This window comes from Chanodichthys erythropterus, chromosome 21 (genome assembly GCF_024489055.1).
Source record: "Chanodichthys erythropterus isolate Z2021 chromosome 21, ASM2448905v1, whole genome shotgun sequence".
Classification (NCBI taxonomy): Eukaryota; Metazoa; Chordata; class Actinopteri; order Cypriniformes; family Xenocyprididae; genus Chanodichthys; species Chanodichthys erythropterus.
Genome location: NC_090241.1, coordinates 4913418 through 4933463, shown reverse-complemented (window position 1 = coordinate 4933463; position 20046 = coordinate 4913418). Strand labels below are relative to the sequence as shown.

The following is a 20046-nucleotide window of genomic DNA, read 5'->3' as shown; positions in this document are numbered from 1 at the left end:
GATGACCGTTTACCTGTAATTCAGGTGTGAGAGCATCATGGCTCTCATGCATGCTGCCTGCAGCGCTATCTGTGTACTGAGCAGGTGACATTCCTCTGCAGCGCAGATACTCTACAAAATGAGCATCTAAACGCTCTGTATTCTCCAACTCAAGCTTCAGCATGGCCTCTATTTCTGAGCTCACGTCTACACACACACAAATACACAGAAATTATTTTAACCTCCATTAAACAAATGCAGTCTCTTTCACAAACGCATGCATAGACAACTCACTGCTGCCGTATCCATCGCTGACCCACTCTGGCACAGACTCCGGAGAGGTGGAGCCAAGTGGAGACCGAGATGGCGTTACATCCGAGTTGTCCAATTCATGAACCTTAAAAACATAGCACACTTATCAGGACAATCACACCATTAGCTTGCTAATCATGATGTCAACTGAGAGAACCAATAGCATATGTAGCACCAACTCCAACTATTGACATTTGTTTAGGACACTTTCTGCAAATACAACAAAAATCATAGGGAACCAAAGTAAGAGCATTTTCAGATATGGTGGACAAACTAATAAAATTCATCTAGCAAGAAAAGTGGTTGGTTTCACACCCATGAAGTAAAATTTAGCATTTAAATGTCAAATGTTATTTTCTGGCATTAGGGCTGGGCGATAAATCAATATTAAAAAAGCAAGCAAAAAAAAAAGAAGGTTCATGATACAGAAACTCAAATGACAAAATGGCAAAATAAAACTTCTGTTCAACTTAAAAAATAAATAAAAATAAATAATAATAATAATAATAATAATAATAATAATAAAATATAATATATGATATGATAATAAAAACATTACCGTTTCATCCATGTTTAAATATACAGTATAGAAGCACTTCATATAACAAAAATATTTTGTTGTAAATTATTTGTATTTGACTAAATACGATTGGTCAAATTGGTAAAAAGATTTACAAGTTTCTTTCCTTAGACACCATTTCTGATGATAAATTTAGATTACATTTATAATTACACTGTTAACCCATTCCTTACCTCTTAACCCTCCCTTAAACCTATCCACCTCACCATGTATCCCACCTCAATAGCAGCAAAAGTGTTTTGTAATACAATATGAACACAATAAGTATATGCAAGTACATAGTAGTTAAGGCCACCCAATATAAAGTGGGACCAAAAAAAAACATTTCTTTGTAAAGTTATATGCATGCTTACCTTATCTGCATCCAGCGAATCGAGCACAGAGAGGTGTTCGGACACAGAAAGCGAGCATGGGGATGCAGAATGTGTGATGGGTGGAACTTCCTCTGAAGGTGGGATAAACGTTTGTCTGGCATGTGGTCTCTCTTTGTCCCGATCCATGGGTGAAGGCTTGCTGTGGAGCTCCAGGCTGGCGTTGTGTAGTGCACTGAGCTCTGAGAGATGAGATACCTGCAAACGAGAGGGGCGCTCTTCGCTGCAGTCCAACCTGCGCAGTACTTCTGGGGAAGATAGGGAGGCGGAGAGGGACGGGTCACGGGAAAGGCCTTCAACGAAGCAGTGGCCGCGTTTGGGATGGTGGTCCTGCAGGTTGCAACGTTGTCGGAGCTGCTCTAGCTCCCTCTGCTGATAGGCCAACTCTTCTTCCTGCACAGCCAGGTCATCCTGCAGTCTCCGTAGCTCCACCTTTAGATCCTGGTTATGGACCTCGAGATCAGCCAACGCACGATCTTTCGTCTGATGGTGAAAGATCAAATCAGGAAACTTGATTTTTACATTTCCTAAAGTGGTGTTGTGTACAATTTGCTGCCATGTTGCTGGAGTGTTGAAGGTCAGTGGCAGGGTTCTTACTGAGGTGTTATTTATATCACAAATTACGTAAAACTATGTCAAGATTTTAAAACCGGCAATATAATGGAATTGCACGGCTCTATGGAATACTCTATTCTATTAAAGGGTTAGTTCCCCCCAAAAATGTCAATACTGTCATCAATTACTCACCCTCATGTCATTACAAACCTATAACACTTTGGTTCATCTTCAAAACACAAATGAACATTTTTAACAAAACTTTGGTGCTTCAAAAATTGTAAAAAGAGATTGTAAAAGTAATCCATGAGTAACCATCTCTGAAGTTTCATTAATACATAAAAACATAAATGAAACTCTTAAAAGGTCTGGATCATAAGGGTGGAATAATAGCAATTTTCATTTTTTAGTGAACCAACCCTTTAATATTAGTATATTAAAGAATAAAAAACAAGTGTAAAAGATAATATACAGGTAAGATTATAAAATAATAACTAAAATCAATATTTCAAACCCTTTTTTTTTTGTTTATTTCATGATAATGACCATATGACTAAATTAATTCACTTGGCATCTCCAAGTAACGGAAATTTATAATTTTGCAAATCATGGTTGATAATGTATTACTTGGATAATAAGACTTTGGCTATAAATCCTAAATCTGAATAAATAAATAAATAAATAAATAATATAACTGATGATCCACATGTTAGAATATATTCTGGTTTAATTAAGGAAAAAAAAAACAAAACAAAACAAAAAAAAAAAACACACAAATGCACATACCTGTCCCTCTTCCCGTAGCTTCTCTGCTCTCTCTGTGCTGCTACTAAGCCCCTCCTTCACTGCTGTTAGCTCCGCCCTTAGAGCATCATGCTCCGCCCTCAGGTGGATCAGCTGCTGTTCCCTCTCACGTAAAGCAGTCTCAGCTTTAGCCAAGGTCTCTTCAGCACATGTCTGCAAACATAAAAACACTGAATGTCACAGTCCTTTACACCACTCACTCAAAATATATAACATCAGCAGTTTCAAATGTCACTTAATTTAGCTAAAGCCATTCTACGATAAATGAGCAGAGCTTAAATGCACAAGTTTAAATGTACAGCAAGTCTCTTGTAAATGCATGACTCAACATATAAACTATTCCTAGGTAGCTAGTGAACATGAAACAATTCAAATAATAATTTCTATAATAATAACTTTTACAAGTTAAAGCAACCGGTGTTTTGCTTCCTGTTTAACCACAACAAAAAGTACACTTGTCACTAGCAAGAGAAGTTATTTGATAAAATACCGCTCCTTTGTACTCAGAACGCAGCAAATATAAACAGAACGGCTCTCCACTTTACCTTGTGATAAACCAATCCTAAATTTAGATCAAGCTTAAAAATAAACCGTTTAAAAGACTTCAGACAGACTTCCTTTTTCTGTAAGTTTACTTCCTGTGTTAGCGGTCCTCTTGTGCCAGAGGGTTGGACTAAATCAGTCTGTTCCTCCCCTTTTTTCCTGCTGTTAATTTCAGGCACTACTGAGACTGCACACACAACATGGTTGATCTGCAACTAATTACAGACTCTGGAAAGCTTAAAACCCATGAGGCAACCTCCCACATAACTCAGTGTTTACATCACAGCACATGGAAAGAGATCCATATCAACTACAGTTTGTTTGTATTGCTGTGTTGCTAAAATTCCACCACAAAGGAGAAATTAAAACTTATATATTAATTTAAAATACTCAAGAGTAAGCAAGGTTTAAAAGGTTAGTTCACCCCAAAATGAAACATTTCTGTCATTTATTACTCACCCTCACATCGTTCCAATCTTGCAAGACTTTTGTTCATCTTCGGAACCCAAATTAAGATATTTTGATGAAATCAGAGAGCTTTCTGACCTCCAAATGACTGCAATGTTATTACCACTCTCAAGGTCCAGAAAGGTAGTAAAAGACATTGTTAAAATAGTCCATGTGACTAGGTTCAACCTTAATGTTAAGAAATGACAAGAATACCTTTTGTGTGCAAGAAAATGAAAACAAATGACTTTATTCAACAATTTCTTCTCTTTCATGTCATTCTCCTACGCTGTTTACGTTGTATAGGCAACAGTGCAGCGCTTCCGGGTTCTACGTCAGAACGCTGGCTCATTATTGGCCGACACCGTTAACACTGATGCAGGAGCCAGCCAATAATGAGCCAGCGTTCTGAGGTAGAACCCGGAAGTGCTGCACTGCCTATACAATTTAAATAGCATAGGAGAATGACAGGGAAGAGAAGAAATCATTATTTTTTTATACAAGTCATTATTTTTTTGTTTTGTTAATGGCACAAAAAGTATTCTAGTCGCTTCATAATGTTAAGGTTGAACAACTGTCACATGAACTATTTTCACAATGTCTTTACTACCTTTCTGGGCCTTTAAAGTGGTAAATAAATTGCTTTCTATGGAGGGCTCTCAGATTTCATCAAAATATCTTAATTTGTGTTCTGAAGATGAACGAAGGCCTTACAGGTTTAGAACGACACGAGGGTGAGCAATTAATGACAGAAATTTCATTTTTGGGTGAACTAACCCTTTCATTTAAATAAATAAATAAATAAATAAAGTTTTAAAAGGATCTCACCAGTACTTCTTTTTGGGCTTCCCCTTGTTTAGCCACCATCTCCTCCTGTTGCTCATGTAGTTCTTTTATATAGTTCATCTTTGATGAAATTTCCTGTTTCAAATGCTCTATATCCTCCTGGAGACATCCCTCCCGTTTTCTCAGAGCCTCTTTCTCCATGTACAGTTCTCTGTTGCTGGTCTCCAAGGCACTGATGCTGGCTCTGCCTGCTTGGACATGCTCCTCAAGCTCTGTGAGTTTGGACTGTAAAGCAGCCAGCTCATTCTGATGCTGCTCCTCTTTGTGCTGCAGCTCTGAGATTTGGTTTTCCAGAAGCTCCTTCTCAACACGCTGGTTCTTCGCCTCCTCCTGCAGCCTGTCAAGCTCCTGCTGGACCTCATCTTTTTTCTCCTCCACCCTTCTCAACTGGAGCTCCGACTCTCTCAGGCTGGACTGATGAGCTCGCTCTGTTGCTTCCAACTCTTCCACATGGGCCACCAATCGCTCAGCTTCTGTCCGTTTACCCTCTAGCTGTACTTTCAGCTCATTTGCCTCTTGTTCCAACAGGACCACCTTCCCCCTTTCCTCTCCGAGACTCCGGCCAAGCACCTCCACCTGACTTCCATACTGTTCCTCCTGGGACAGCAACAGCCTCTGAAGAGAATCCTTCTCCCCGGTGGCACGCTCCAGCTCAGTCTGTAACTCCTGCAAGCGAGCACGAGACATCTGCAGAGTGTGGCTGCTGAGCTCCTGGCACAGGCTTTCCTCGGATGCCCTCTGTTGGCGAGGATGAGTGGACCAGGGAAAGTACGAGGACTCGGGGCTGTCAGTGCTGGGGTCACTGACCTCATGATGGTTGGGGTCAAGCTGGCTCAACTCCTCTTGAAGCTTGTTAATAACCTCATGGAGCTGCTCTGTCTCCTCTTCCTTTGCCTGCTGTAAACGTTCCTGGTCACAACGAAGGCGTTCGACCAGAGAGCGCAGCTCTTCAATCTCAGCTTGCTTTTCCTCTAGAATCTGAAAATGGTTGGAGGACCAGTTACAAACCAGCAGCATACTTAAAAAATATATATATCAGGACAAAATAAATGACAGAAGTCTTCAAATGAAGCAAGACACTAAACCTTAGATTTACTTTCCTTGTAATAAGTGTACTTTTGATAACAGAATCAACTAAAAGTATAAAAAGGTGCAGAAAAAAAAAAGCAATTACATTTTAGAAACAGGAAATGAGATGTATTCGCTTCCATAAAATAAAATAAAAAAATACCTCTGATTACAATAAATCTAAATCATACAAACTATCATATCATGCATGATAGCTGCAAACTATGCATATCATTTTAAACTTGTTTATAAGGATTAATCAATTTTGTTTATTCCTGTGTATAGAACTAATTATTCAGTGAAAATCATTTAATTTGATTGGTAACAGCCCTATACTGTCTTATCTTTCATTTCAAATACTTAAATTCAGTTAGAATGAGGCATACATTAAATAACATTAGGGAAAAAAGCACCCTAAAAAAAAAAAAAAGCCCTCAGGGGGCATCTGCATATTTGTGATAAATATCACAAATATGCAGATGTAAATGTCAAAGCTGAAAGAAAATCACTGATGAGAATATTGCTTCAGAATAAATTATATTTACACCACATTTTATAAGGTTTCATTAGTTAACTACTTGTATGAGAATGAATGAGCAATACTTCTGCAGCATTTATTAATCTTAGGTCATGTTAATTTCAACATTTACTAATACATTATTAAAACCAAAAGTTGTATTCGTTAATATCAATGCACTGTGAACTAACATGAACAAACAAACAGTGAATAACTAGTTTTCATTAAAATTAACAAAGATGAATATATACTGTAATGCTCTAATGTATTAACTAACATTTATGTTACCAAATGAGACCTTGTTAAGTGTTACCATTATTATACATCTTTACTAGGCTTTAAAAATGACTGTTATAAGCCTTAAGTGCTACATAATTCTAGAAACAGTAACAATTCTTGGTTGATTCAAAACAAACAATGACTTGTTCAGTAAGAGGCAAACACATTCAGTAACAGCTCTGACTGATTTGGGTTTTTGATTCACCAAAAAGATCTAATGAATAAAACACATTTGTTTGGGAATTGGACATACCTTATTATCATTGGTCATGTCCAGCTCCTGCTGCAGCTGGAGGATCTGCTGATTTAAGTGGTCGATCTCCAAATTCTTCTCCTCCAGAAGGGCAGAAGGCAGCTGAAAGATGGATTCGTCGCTGCCCTCTTCGAGCCGCCTTGTCAGAGTCTCCACAGTCTCCTAAAAGGACAGACACAATGAGGACCTTTTCACATCCTCCATAAAATAACCTACCATATTCTATGAAGGTACTGCGCTACAATTTATTCAAGGTTGTGAACATACTGGCCATCACAATACGACTGCCAGACTACAGTCATTATACAGCTATGCTGAGCCACAGCCTTACCTGCAGGTGTGTGATGTGAGCGTGGAGCTGCTCTTCCGTAGCTCTGCTTTCTCTGTTTTTGAGCTCCAACTGTAGTGTTAGTTGTCCGACTTCTTCCTCCCTCACTACCACATCCTTCTCAAGCTCACTTAGACGTTCCGACAGCAACTCCACCTAAGAGACAAAAAGTCTTGTATTAATTTCAATGTAACAAAGAACAAGGAGTTACCATATGCTGAAAACATGTTGCACCTACAATTGTTAGATCATGGTGTTGTGTTTTGTACTCTTAAATTAAATCTTAAGGCCCCGATATACTTCAAGTGAAATCGAAAAATGAACTGGTGACAATTTCCAACAAAATCAGGCCAAAAAAGAATTTCATTTGGAATTCATTTCTGGACTCTGAAACAGCTTGCCTGAAACAAACTCCCTAAAAATTTCACTATGGCTGGAAAACACCTTCAAACTACCATTGGTCTGTGGTGATAAAGTTATAGGTAGGTGTGCTTTGGAAATGAACAGGAGAAGATTTCCAGAGCCCCAGTTTTGTTGCTCATTGAGTAAAAATTGTTTAATCTGAAATTGTAATTCTAATTCTAATTCAAAAAGACGAGCTAAAAAAAAAAAAAAAAAAAAAAAAAAAAAAAAAAAATAAAAATTTTCGGATGGAAACATAGCGAATGTGCAAAATTGAAAACAAAAGACGCATAAACATTTGGGATTAAAGCACCATTTCCATCCCATGTGTTCAAGAGAACAAAAGTTTCACTTCCAGTATGCAGGAAATCAAAACGATCAACTATTATCCATCAACCTTAAATGTGGCTTATCATTTGAAACGTTAGTAGTAGCAATTTTACTTGGCCGCTCGCTCCGACTTTAACCGAGATAAATGTGCGCTACTACTAGGCGCATATCCAAGTGTTTGTGTAGAGTGTGGAAGCTAAAGTATAGTGCGCTTCACTGCATGACATGGATCACTTGCATTTTTTCCTGATAACAGCATAAACAACTTTAAAAACCTCAATATTTGGTCAGACTTTGATTATATAATCCGCATGAAAGATGCATTTCTCTCTGAAGGCGCGTCCACTATACTGCGGAGATGGCGAATATCTCCTTGCCATTTTTTTCGACATTCATAATAATTACTTTTGTCGGTGCTTTGTGGCAAGCTTTATGCGTACCAGTATATGTTTAAGTAATTAAATTACTCGGTTACTCTGATTGTTCAATCATGACATTCCTCATATTTCTATCACTCATTCTGCACTTGATATACACACACCTGTTGTTCTTTGGTCTGCAGATCCTGTTGTGTAGCTTCCAGCTGCTCTCGGAGATTGGGGTCAGGGATCATATCAGGGAAGCGGTGTCTGGTCTCATCAAGTTTGGACTGTAGAGCAGAGATCTGGAGTTTATTAGCATACTGCTGCTGCTGCAAAGCTTCTTTATCCTGAAAGAACGAACACACACAGATCAATACGGGTTAGAACTACATAGATATTGGTGTTAAATGGAAAATGAATTCTAAATATCCCAAAACATTAACACCCAAAATGAAGCAGTGACTAATAACCTAATTTTGTACCCAAATGTGTGGCAGTATTTTTGTAAAATCAGAATACATGCAAAACAAATGTGAACTTTTATGTGCATTTTTGTGCACCTGTGTGAGCTCCTGAAGGTTCTTGCGTGCTTTCTGAAGTTCTTGCTCCAGCTGTGTGACAGACCAGCTGGCCTCCGTACAGCTCAGCAATGCCTGCTCCAACTCACGGATACGAGTTGCCAATTTTTCAATCTCTTCATTACGCTCTTCCACATCACGCTGGCACTGCTCTTTTGCTGACAAGAGTTCACTATAGTCCTCCATCTTATCTTTTATCAGAGCCTGAAGACTTTCCACCTGTACAAATATCACACACATACAGAATATGGACCAAAATGGAATGAGTGTGTGAATATTTGAATACAAATCAGAGCTTCAGACTAACATTTGAAAGCAGTAGCATCGGTGCCACTAGGTTCTACAGATGGTGGTACCAACACCGGATTTGGTAGCGCTGGGGGGAGGGTAAATAGTAAATATTCTACTCCTATTAAATTTATTACTGTTTTTTTATAGCATCATACTGAACGGACCAACAGCTTCAGTGGTTATAAAAGGAGCGCTCTTCAAATTGCGACTGAATTACACAAAGCAAGTAAAAAAAATTTCTCATGATGAGACTGACTTCCTACTTCCTTCAAGACAATTTTTTTTTAAATTAAACCTTTAAAAAAAAAAAAAAAAATTCCTGATAATTTCATAAATTATAACAATGATTTCAAAATGTCTAAATATAAATTTAAAAGCAAAACTAGAGTGGAAATGGCTAAGCAGACAAGTGCTCCTCTGGCGCCATCTGCTGGTTATAGCTGTAATTATGTCTTTTATTTTTTAATAAGTGTTTGTTTGCCACCAAGTGTTTTCCTAACTTTTAGTTTTACAAATGGGGACAGTATTTGATGGAAGAACAAATTTTTTTGGTCATCACATTAAAAATGACATTTGATGTTTATCAGTTGGGCAACGTGGTGGTGGCACCAGTGCGAACCCTAACAAAATGTAGTCACACTGGCAGGAAAAAGGTCAGTAACAGTCTGGAGTCCTGCAAATGCATCATGTGGGAATATAGGTCAAACAGCATCACAAATTTGCCATGAATGAATAAAACAACAGTTTTGCCAAGGATGGAGACATTTAAAGGGGCTACAAGAAGACAATCCTAAAAAGGAACAGATAATGAGCCAAGATGGACAATTAAGACAAAGTCTCTCTTTCAGCAGCTACTACATTAGTAAGCAAAGACATTTCAGAGGAAATAGGATAAGCATGTGTTTGAGTTTAAATGGGTGGATGGAAGTGGAAAAAATAACAGATACAGATGTGACTGATGTACTGTATATCTGCTGAAAAAAGGCTGTGACAAGCAAGACAACGTAACGCACAATAGCATCACATGCTCTACTACTAGAAACGCTGCATAAGCCATGCATATATGCTACAGGACATGCACATTAATGACTACAGTTGAATAACATACCTGAAGAACCAAGTCCTCAATCTACATCATTCAGTTAGGGAAAGAAAAAAAAAAAAAAAAAAAAGTATCTAGATGAAAACATTCAAATCACTCAGATGTCAGAGTATCAGAATGGCTACATCACAAAGAGTACGTGAGCAATGTGGTACGGAAGAGAATTTTGTTTCTCAGATTCTGCCTGCAAAGCATGGATTTTTTTGATGTTCTCTCTTACTCCAAGATCAGTCTATTACCTCACAATCAAGAAAAATACAGGGATGTTAACAGCCAAAAAAGCAACTGCAGGAAAGACTTCAGTGCATTAAACAGTTAATAGACTGTATATAATATTTATACTTTTTATAAATATATTTATATATATTTTTTTTTATTTATTCTGCAAGGATGCATTAAATCAACACAGTAAACATTTGTACAATTTTACCAAAATTGTACAATTTTTATTTTTAAATATAATGCTATTCTTTTGAACTTTCTATTCAAAGAATCCAGAAGAAAAAAGCATAACTTTCAGTTTCCACAAAAATATCAAATATAATCTGAAGGATCATGTGACACGGCAAAGCTGAATTTTCAGCATTCTTATTCCATTCTGCAATCACAGGAATAAATTACATTTTAAGATATAATAAAACAAAATAGGTCACAATATTAGTGTTTTTACTCTATTTTTGATCAAATAAATGTAGTCTTGGTGAGCAAAAGATTTAAAAAAAAAAAAAAAATATGAGAAAAGATTCGTTCATCAAATATAAGATTCTTTACAAACGAGAAAATGTAAAACCGCAGTGGAGCTGAAGTGACTGAGCAAGGAGGGGAAGTTGTTGGCACTCCATTCTGCTCACATACTCTTGTCAAAGATTATCAAATATTCACAAAAATGGTGTCAGACACATCTAAAGTTCTAGACATTGACCCATACCCTTTGACCCTTGCGGTCTCCTCCTGTGTGTCCTTTAGATGGATGTCTCAGCTGAGCTTCCAGATTCTTGATTTCCTGCTGAAATTCATCTCTCTCATGCTCCCGTTCCACTGCTTGTTCCTGTACAATCACAGTCATTTATTTCCCTAAGCTCACGCCAAGTCTGGCAAGACTGAAATGAAATAAAGTATAAAACATTCACATTTCTCTCAGCACCAGACATGGTGTGAATTGTTCTGTTGTCTGAAGTTCTTTGCACCAAAACTAACTGTTGGAAAGACTCACATCTATGAACTGGCGGTTATGTTTGAGCTGTTTCTCAAGAGCATCAATGTGTTGCTGCAGGTCTTCAGTCTGCAGACGGTGCTGTTCCTCCAGCTGATGCGCACGGCTCTCCTGCTCCTCCAGGGCCTGCTCCAGCATCTGCAGACGAGACGCCAAACCACTGCAGTCCTTCTCCGCCTGCATCTGTACCTCCACACACTCCTGCCCCAGACGCTCAGCCTCCGCCAGCAGAGCTGCACAAAGCCCGGAAAGACCAATGAATAAAATGTGCAACAGCAGAGTCCATGTCAACAAAACACTCACACAAACTGCAAATGCAAATTAAGATGCAAACATGCACAGGAGCTCCGGATCATTTGTGCATTCTCAACGCACAAATAAAAGCACAGAAAACTTGATCGAGATGAAAAGATTTGTAAGAGAAATTAAAAAGTATTTGGACCTTTAAAACCAAATGTTTAGAACAAGTTAGACTGCAAAAAAAGATCACAGGATAAGCAAGAGCATTAATAAACCACAAATTTAAAAATAAAATCGCAAACTTCATCTGAAATGGATGCATTTAGTGTCCAAAAATGCAAAAGTAATGTTTTTTTAACTCAAACATTTACTTCAGTCGCAGATTATCGTCACAAACCTGTCTCTTCCTCTGCGTCGAGGAAGCCTACAGAGCAGAAAGAATTTGTAGGATGAAACTAAACCCTTCCATCTTAAGCACAGAATCTTTCACAGAAATTTCACTGTGTGCAAAATAACACGCATATTTAAACAGGCCGTGACTATTCGGCATGCACCAAATGACAAAACTAGTTACGTAACTGCACGTTATGTAATTCATTCTGAGAATTAAATGAAAGCACAGCATCTTAAAGGGTTAGTTCACCCAAAAATGAAATTCTGTCATTAATTACTCACCCTCATGTTGGTACAAACCCCTAAGAGCATCGTTCATCTTCGGAACACAAATTAAGACATTTTTGTGCAACACAGCGCAGCGGTTACGGGTTCTACCTCAGAACGCCGGCTCATTATTGGCAGGCTCCTGCGTCAGCATCACACACATGCATCGTGCTGCACATGTGTACTGCTTCAGCCAATACTAAGCCGAATGTTCTGATGTAGAACCCGGAAGTGCTGCACTGTTTACTACGTCAACAGTGTAGGAGACTGACAGGGAAGAGAAGAAATTGCTGAATTGCTGAAGTTGTTATTTTTTGCACACAAAAAGTATTCTCATCGCTTCAATAAAAGTGGAACCATTGTAGTCACATGGACTACTTTTACAATGTCTTTACTACCTTTCTGGGCCTTAAAAGGTGCAATGACATTGCTGCCCATGGGTGCTTTAGAAACCTCTTGGATTTCATCAAAAATGTCTTTGTGTTCTAAAGATGAACGAAGGTCTTACAGGTTTGGAAAGACATGAGGGTGAGTAATTAATGACAGAATTTTCATTTTTGGGTGAACTAACACTTAAAATGAAATCACACCCCTTCCTCTCTCACCCTTCTCTGTGTCTCCGAGGCTGGCCGTCAGGGCTTCTCTCTGACGCAGGAGGAGGGCATGATTTTCATTGAGCTGCTGGAGTTGGATGCGTGTGCTCTCCAGCTCCTCTGCCAGACGCTGCTCCTTCGTCTCCTTCTGCTGAAGCGCCTCCTCCAAAACAGCTTTCTCAGCTATGTAGCCTTCCATCAGACCTAAAGCCACACATGTAAAATGCACACAGGACAGCAAATGAGAAGTCATAAAAGTGACTGACATTGAAGTAGGGATACACAAATATTAATCCTTTGTTAACAACAGACCATAAACATGAAAGTCCTGACCTTCGGCCTTGTGCAGCTCCAATTGTAGTTGGCTCTTCAGACTGGCTTCATGATCCAGCTGCTCCAGGAGCTGAGAGTTTTGAAACAGCAGAGATGCTCCAGCCTCACCTCCATCTCTGAATCGCTCATTTAGTACGGCCTGCAGACCACACATCTGCTCCAACTACAGCAGAGAAAGACAGAAAGAGAAAAGACAGACGTATGGCTTAAGAGGAATATAGGATTAAACAGTTCCTAAAAAGAACAATTACCAACGGCAAACTTTTGAACAGCAGTGTAGTCAAGTACCACATACTAAGCTAGAAATAAGTTCATTTAAATTAAAGCATGAAGAAACGATGCCACAAAATTGTTAACACAAACCATTTTGTGCACATATATATGCATAAATATAATGGATCACTAACCGCTCCTTTCTAGCATTGCACTTCCATGTGCTTGTGGCCACCAACACTGCTTACTCTGTACAATAGGCAGTATGCAAATTTAGCAAAAGTCAGTGGATGGGGCAGGGGTGAGTTTAAGTGCAGCACCTGTTGTGAGGACTCAGATAGCAGCTCCAGTAGTTTATCCACAGCGGTGCGCAGACGTGTACAGGCTCCCAGCATGAGCTCCTCTCCTTCTGCCTCCATCTCCCCCTCTGGCCCAGAGAACACACTCTCACACAGTCTCTGAGACAACTCCAACCCCTCGTCCACAGCCGAAGACCACACACTACAATCAGCATCTCTCTCGGTGCCAATCACCTCCCCTGGAGGGAAGAAAAAAAAAAAAAGGGAACAATAAATTTATTGTTAAAATGTTAAAATCCTTTTGAAAGCCAACCAAAAAAAATAATAATAATAATTTAACTAGATTACATTGAGATTATCAGCCAAAGCTTTCCTTCCAAATATTCTTAAGAGATGGTGCAAATAAATATATATAAATGTGTATTTTAACTGACATGGGAACGGTGAACTTAATTTTATTATTCTTTCATTATTATTATTTTTATTATTATCATTAGACTTATTATTATCGGCCTAACTTATTAACTTAAAATATCAAGGGGAATTTCCAGTAAATATATTAGGTAAAATAGGTTCAGCTGGTAAAAACGTTGGGGAATCCCTGCATTGCATGCAAAATGAAATTGTACATTTTAATGTGTTTGAAAGACAAAAGCCTTCCAAAATACAGTAATAGAAGACTCACTGAATGATAATTCAAATAATAATTATTGTGATCGTCAGAAGTTTAGATACGATTAGACATGCAATGTTGCAACGTTGAGAAAACAGTTCTTAAAAGTGAAATGATTTCTGTAAATCCAGTGATCAAATGCTGTGGGTCTCAGTTTTCAGTGATCGTCACATGACTAGTGGCTGGTCTGTGTGTGCAATTCCACAAACCTAAAAGACCTTCGGAATATATACAAGCAGTAGGCTTTTTTTAGAAAGAAGTTTAGAAGATAGTAGTACGGAGAATTCAACGATTTCTATATGAATAATATACTGCCATTGCGAAAATAACATTTAATCATGTAAAAAGTAAAGTTTTTGGAAAAATTATTTTGGAATCTGATAAATACATAGTTTTCATTCAGCAAACCCACAGAAACGTACCAGTTTCATGTGAATCTCGGCTACTCCTAGCTGTCATAGAGCTGGGTGTTTTGTCTCCAGACCGACCACCTGACTCACAAGCCCCTAACTTGTGGCTGATGTGCTCTTCTGTTGCCATAGTGATCCGAAGCATCTCTATGAGCATCCGCTGTAGTTTGTCACGTGCTGTTTGCATGTCTTGTCTGATAGGGACAAAATAAAATGTTTAATTGATCAACAAAAAGCATGAAAACAAGGATGTTCTCCAAAAACAGCATGTAGACTGTCAGTTACAGCTTCTCCAAAATCCCTCTTTCTGCATCTCTCTGGGTCAGCTGACCTTTCCTTTGTGGCTGTGTTGAGGTCTGCTCTGAGCATGGCCAGTAGATTGTCTCCTTCCTGGTTCTCCCGGTCTCTGCGTTGCAAGATAGTCTCCAGCGTGTCCATCTCTGCCCGCTTGCCCTCTAGCTCCACCTGCAGCCCGTTCACCTCCGCTCGCAGCTGAGGAAGAGGCAAGAGAGACACCACAGACAGGAAACCAGTCATCAAACAGGCAAGAAAGTGACTGCCTGAGAGGTGTCAACAACTAACAAAGGAAGAGGTCAACGTCTTGAAGAATCATAAAATAAGCTTGCTGCCTTGCTGCTACTTCGAAACAACGTTTGTTTGTGGATGGTCCCATAATTCTACAGAATGAACAGCATGTCCCGTTTAAGCCTGAAGGATCCAAAGCCAAAAAGAGGGAAAAGAGGGGGGGGGAAACAGCCAAAAGAGACAATGTAGTACGCATTTAAATAAGGCTCCTGTAAGAATGTGTGATGTATTTCACCAGCCAAGAGGCCCGCAAAGATGTAACCATAACAACCAGCTCTACCAACTAGGCCCTTTGTTATCATTTCCACCCACCACTTCTTATGTACAGGTTAATGTTGTGTACCAGCATCCAAAACACCTTAAAATAGCGACTCATCTGTCTGGAAAGACAGATGAATAAAGTCTAGATTCTGTAAAACCTAAACCTCTCTCTGCAGAGATTGACAATAAGGACTGCCCGAAGGCCAAGGGCGAGCATGAACGACAAGTACTATGTCGTAACAAAAGTTTATCATTTGCATGCGTTTTTAATCCCTGCCTGATTAAATATTCAAGTGCAAAAAGACGCAAAAGAGAACTCAATTCAGTACTCTTGCACTGAGAAGTTGTGTGCATACACATCCGAAGTGCATGTCCACAAAGCCGCTTCGGACGCACTGTTCGGATGGCGCCTGAAAAACAGTCTTTTTCCTATGTAATATACTGTATATACTTGTGCTATTGCCATTATTTGTACATATTTTATTACTGACTGTTTACTTTAAGTTAGGCTAGTAGTTTTTGCTGTGATATCAAAAGTAGAATCGAGAATTGTAAAATTTCACTGGTATCTGAAATTTGGAGTCATAACCTTATTTTTTAAGGTTGCATGGGTCAAACACAATTAAACAATAACCATTTCAACTTATTACTTTTTTGGTGGGGCCAGTGAAAATTTTGGCAGTTGCAAATAAACATTTAAACCAATCTTTAGCAATAAGCCCTGCTATGCTTAACATCATCTGTTGTTAGTCAGCTCACCAGCAGGTGAAGATTACATTTGTATCTCTACTGCTATTCCTGCAGTTCCTGGATGTGCAATGTTGGATATTCTACTGAATTTGAATCAGCAAATTTAAAGTGAAATGAAATGGACCAAAAATTGCCTGTTAAATATTATAGGTTATATTTTTAAACAGACTAAATATTTTAGAACTGAGGCCTGGAAGGCAATTTTTTATAATGAAAATGTGTGTGAAATGTTTTAAATAGAAATATTCACAGCTTAAATATAGACCCTAAAAATGCAAGCCCTGAAAATACAATGCATTAAAATGCAAGCACTGTTAATGCAATATAACATGCTTTTTTGGAGAATACATTTGTCATTATTTTACTGCCATACTACGCTTGTTGAATTTGTAAATGGTTGCAGAGAAAAGCTGGGCATCATACACTAAATGACTGATAATAAATAAACTAATAATAAATAAAATAGTCTTTTAAATAAACTAGACTGATAATAAATAAACTAGACTTTAAGTCGTTCCAAAAACAACAAACGCATTGTTTTCATCTGTCATACTTCTAGCAACAAGGTGCACAAGGTGTGTTCTAAAATCAGCTCAAAATATAAAAGATGTCAAATATACTCTGACTGGATGGATAATCAGAGTGTGTGCATCCATCATATACTTCTTGATTTTCTGTGAAATCTGTTAGCCAGCTCTCTCACCCAGACTGCAAATCAGGGCAAAAATCAGGGCAAAAAGCACAATTTGTGTAGTGTATTCAAGTCTTTATATACAAATTAAAAGAACACTGGAAAACTTCAAGTGTGAAAAACTTCAACTGCTGATTGTTTACTTCAAGGTTAAGTAAATATTAATGCTACACTGAGCTGACTGCTTATTTGCTGTGGCTGTGTGACAAGCTGACTGATTGGGTGTTGTACCTGTGACACTACAGTGTCCAGCTGCTGTAGTTGTGCAGTAAGTTGGCTCATCTTGTCACTGTAGGAGAGTTCGGTTTGCTCATGTTGCTGTCTTAAAGTCTTTTCCAGCTCCTCCAGAGCAACAGCCTTTTCCTGGTCACTCTCCTCCTAAAAAAACACACACACACACAAATCATGGGCAACGCTGCAGAAACAGGCAGAGGCGATGACTCCCATATCACTCTTCAGCATCTCATTCTCCAATCAAAACAAACATAAGCCAAATGTCCTGAATGTAACCGATCTGAATTTACCCTGTGATCTCTATAAAGAACAAAAACAAAAGTGATCATTGACCAAAAAATAAGCCCCACACAAACCTCAAATCCTCATTCAGTCAGCCATCACTCACGTGTCCCTACAATTCCTCCCATCTGTAGGATTAATACTGACAGAGGATCTCTAAAGCTCCAATGGGAAAGTGGCCAACTGACAAACCAACCAGTGTAAAATGTCAGAAAGGCCTTGCTGACAGATTTGAGCTAGAGAACAGCTCTACAAGGTCAAATGCAAAAGTCTGACAGCGTCAGATCCAGAGAAAAGGTTTACTGTGAATGATGAAAGCTATAAATGTACAGTACAGGGTGGGGATTAGAAATAATTTGAGCTTAGAGTGGATCGTCCCCCACTCCAGATGTTAACTCCCTCCCCCAATGAGCTCAGCTATTGTTTATAAAAGCTGTGAGTAACATATACACAAATATTATCATACCGAACAATAGTCACAGCAATAATGACAAGAACATGTGGAAGGAAAAATATTGCAAATTATAAAAAAAATTTTTGCAACTTGTCTAAGTTACATTTAATGATGATAAATTAATACTGATTTCATAAGTGCGAAGCAAGCTTGCAAGTAAAATGAGCCACTCTTTCTTAGGCCTAATTTTGTGCCAATGTTTATAGTTACTGCCTAAGTTTTTAAGTGTAGAGAAGTAGATTACTATTTCTCATGAATATTACCCAAACCCCAAATTACAAATTTAGCATGTATGAACTTTAAAACCCTCAAATGAATGAAATTACCAAGTATCACGTGCTCCCTTTTGTTTTATTTTAATATTTGTTATTAAACAATGTCGATTTTACATGTCAATTTAATACAGGGATATTATTATAACAAATTAAAACTATAATAATAATAAAAAAAAAAAAAAAAAAAAAAAAAAAGACTTCAGGGGACCCTGCCAACCTACTTAAAAAGGGTCAGAGAGATGTATATGAAACAAACACATAAATATAATAAAAACATTTAAAGAGGTGCCATTGAACGTTTTTTTTACAAGATGTAATATAAGTCTAAGGTGTCCCCTGAATGTGTCTGAAGTTTCAGCTCAAAATACTCCATAGATTTTTTTTAAATTAATTTTTTTAACTGCCTATTTTGGGGCATCATTAACTATGCACCTTTCAGGGGCTGCTGGCCCTTTAAATCTCATGCTCCCTGCCCATCGAGCTCGCGACCCTATAAAACAATGCATTTACAAAGTTCACACAGCTAATATAACCCTCAAATGGATCTTTACAAGATGTTCGTCATGTATGCTGCATGCATTCTTTGGGTCATGTGAGTATAGTATTTATTTGGGTGTTTATATTTGATTCTGAACGAGTTTGATAGTACTCCGTGGCTAAAGCTAACATTACACATTGTTGGAGAGATTTATAAAGAATGAAGTTGTGTTTATGAATTCTACAGACTGCAAGTGTTTAAAAATTAAAATAGACGGCTCGTCACCGTGAATACAGTTATAAACGATGGTAACTTTAACCAACGGTAGCCTACATTAGCAACACGATAACGAAACATTTAGAAAGACAATTTACAAATATCACTAAAAATATCATGGATCATGTCAGTTATTATCGCTCCATCTGCCATTTTTCGCTGTTGTTATTGCTTGCTTACCTAGTCTGATGATTCAGCTGTGCACAGATCCAGATGTTAATACTGGCTGCCCTTGTCTAATTGTCTTTCATAATGTTGGGAACATGGGCTGGCATATGCAAATATTGGGGGCGTACACCCCGACTGTTACGTAACACAGTCGGTGTTATGTTGAGATTCGCCTGTTCTTTTCTCGCTTGGTCTTTTAAACAAATTAGGATTTATATAAGGAGGAGGAAACAATGGAGTTTGAAACTCAGTGTATGTCTTTTCCATGTACTGAACTCTTGTTATTCAACTATGCCAAGGTAAATTCAATTTTTAATTCTAGGGCACCTTTAAGAACTAAAACCTACCATCGTTTTTGGCGTTAGAAACCCTGACCAATAAACATGCACTTATGAAGGGAAATAGTAGTGTAGAATATGGCTACTCTAAAACACCAACACCTCGTCCTCCTCACCTTTAACTGTGCAATTTTCTGTTGCAACTGCTCCTCAGACTTGCATTTGAGAAGTTCAGCCTCCTCCAGGTAGTGGAGGCGTTGCCTTGACGCTGCTTCTTCTAATTCCCTACGCAGAGCCTCCAGCTCCCTGGCAGACACTCCCCTTAACTCCTGAGGTACAAAGAGGGAGAGAGGAGAGTTAAGGTAAGAAGCTCTTATCATCTTAGTTCAAAACAAGACTCAACTATGCTAAATCCACACTGAAGGCTAAACGCCTCTAAACGAAATGACATACTCTTGTCTTCCTGAACATATACCTGTAGCTGTTGCTGATGTTTAGTGGCCAGCTCATCCAGTTCTTGCTCATGTTGCATTTTCTCTGCAGTGGCAATATCGGTGATCTCCAGAAGGGCGGCGCTATGCTGCTTCTCTAAAGCAACTACTTGCTGCTGAAGAGCTTCCAGAGCACGTCGATGCTCATCATCCAGAGCAGCCCTCTCAGAGGAGACCGCTTCAGATATCTCCGCCTGCATGAGCAAGTTAACATGTTGCTTCTGCAATAAACTTTACATACC

At 38.5% G+C, this 20046-nt stretch overlaps 1 protein-coding gene across 6 annotated transcripts in view; it reads right to left on the bottom strand.

The window, feature by feature from the left end:
* The window catches only part of pcnt (pericentrin), a 48469-nt gene that overhangs the window by 11037 nt on the left and 17386 nt on the right, over positions 1 to 20046 (bottom strand). For 3 of the 6 annotated variants that reach the window (XM_067372713.1, XM_067372716.1, XM_067372718.1), the window contains 21 exons: positions 19789 to 19998; positions 19490 to 19642; positions 17100 to 17246; positions 14913 to 15073; positions 14594 to 14775; positions 13520 to 13737; positions 12987 to 13149; positions 12666 to 12857; positions 11798 to 11824; positions 11161 to 11393; positions 10876 to 10995; positions 9954 to 9974; positions 8537 to 8773; positions 8156 to 8323; positions 6886 to 7038; positions 6555 to 6716; positions 4420 to 5415; positions 2584 to 2754; positions 1225 to 1725; positions 274 to 376; positions 14 to 186 (listed from right to left, as the gene is read on the bottom strand). In XM_067372713.1, coding sequence (XP_067228814.1) covers positions 14 to 186; positions 274 to 376; positions 1225 to 1725; positions 2584 to 2754; positions 4420 to 5415; positions 6555 to 6716; positions 6886 to 7038; positions 8156 to 8323; positions 8537 to 8773; positions 9954 to 9974; positions 10876 to 10995; positions 11161 to 11393; positions 11798 to 11824; positions 12666 to 12857; positions 12987 to 13149; positions 13520 to 13737; positions 14594 to 14775; positions 14913 to 15073; positions 17100 to 17246; positions 19490 to 19642; positions 19789 to 19998 — 4491 coding nt within the window. The remainder of the gene's footprint in view (positions 1 to 13; positions 187 to 273; positions 377 to 1224; positions 1726 to 2583; positions 2755 to 4419; positions 5416 to 6554; positions 6717 to 6885; positions 7039 to 8155; positions 8324 to 8536; positions 8774 to 9953; positions 9975 to 10875; positions 10996 to 11160; positions 11394 to 11797; positions 11825 to 12665; positions 12858 to 12986; positions 13150 to 13519; positions 13738 to 14593; positions 14776 to 14912; positions 15074 to 17099; positions 17247 to 19489; positions 19643 to 19788; positions 19999 to 20046) is intronic. The other 3 variants (XM_067372714.1, XM_067372715.1, XM_067372717.1) reach the window with 3 other exon arrangements.